Source organism: Condylura cristata, unplaced genomic scaffold, assembly GCF_000260355.1.
Source record: "Condylura cristata isolate star-nosed mole 26May11 unplaced genomic scaffold, ConCri1.0 scaffold00004, whole genome shotgun sequence".
NCBI classification, from domain to species: Eukaryota; Metazoa; Chordata; class Mammalia; order Eulipotyphla; family Talpidae; genus Condylura; species Condylura cristata.
Window position 1 is genome coordinate 1,454,803 of NW_004567105.1, and position 793 is coordinate 1,455,595.

General features: G+C 66.6%; 1 protein-coding gene across 1 annotated transcript in view; it reads left to right on the plus strand.

Annotated features, from left to right (window-relative positions):
- Nucleotides 1–499: 499 nt before the first annotated feature.
- Nucleotides 500–793, plus strand: part of EFCAB6 (EF-hand calcium binding domain 6) — a 127,605-nt gene continuing 127,311 nt past the window's right edge. The window contains exon 1 of the mRNA XM_012735104.1: nt 500–585. Within this exon, the coding sequence (XP_012590558.1) occupies nt 524–585 (62 nt within the window). The 5' untranslated portion in view covers nt 500–523. The remainder of the gene's footprint in view (nt 586–793) is intronic.

Here is a 793-nt window from a genome sequence, read left to right on the forward strand (position 1 = left end):
GGGTCACGCCTGCTGTGTGGCCACGTGCGTGTGGCATGTGGGTGTGGCCTCGCGCGTGGCACGTGCGTGTGGCGCGTGCGTGCTTGTCGTGTGGTCACAGTTTGGCGTGTGTACATGTGGCGTGCGGCGGCCCGGGGCTGCGGGGGTGTGTGTGTTGTGTGTGTGGCTGATTGCGTGTGGGTGTGGCTGTGGCCTGTGACATGCAGCGCGTGTGGTCGTGATGGGAGTGTGGTGCGGGGGATGGGCTTGGGTGTGAGTCCCGGGCACACGTGTGACTGAGGCCCGCATCCGGGCAGGGGCAGGGCTGACCTGTATCCCCCTCAGCTTCTTGCCGCAAAGGCGGGCCCTGGCCGCTCGCCATCCTCTGGGCCTGGCAAAGTGGCCAGATGGTCCTGCGGGCCGAGAGCCTCCCTTTTTGCGGCCTGGTCAGCCAGGGAAGCCGGACATCTGCCTGCCGCCCGCTCACCCCTTCCCTCTCACTTTGCAGAATTCACAAATCCTGAAACAGTTTTTCGTGAAGGAAATGAAACGAAATAGCATGAAGGCAAATTGTGGCGGCAGCAGAGTGAGCAGCACCAAGGCCAGGTGAGCTGCCCCTGCCCGCCTGCCCCTGCCCGCCTGCCCCTGCCCGCCTGCCCGTGCCCCTGTCCCTGTCCCTGAGCCTGGGCAGCGGCAGCAGCGGCCAGCTTGCTGGGCGTGGTCTGGCCCCTGCGGTCACTCACTTGGTGGTGGCAGCTCAGGCGTGCCCCAGCGCTGCTTCTGGTGGCGTCAGGCCTCTGCGGCCTGCCGAGGC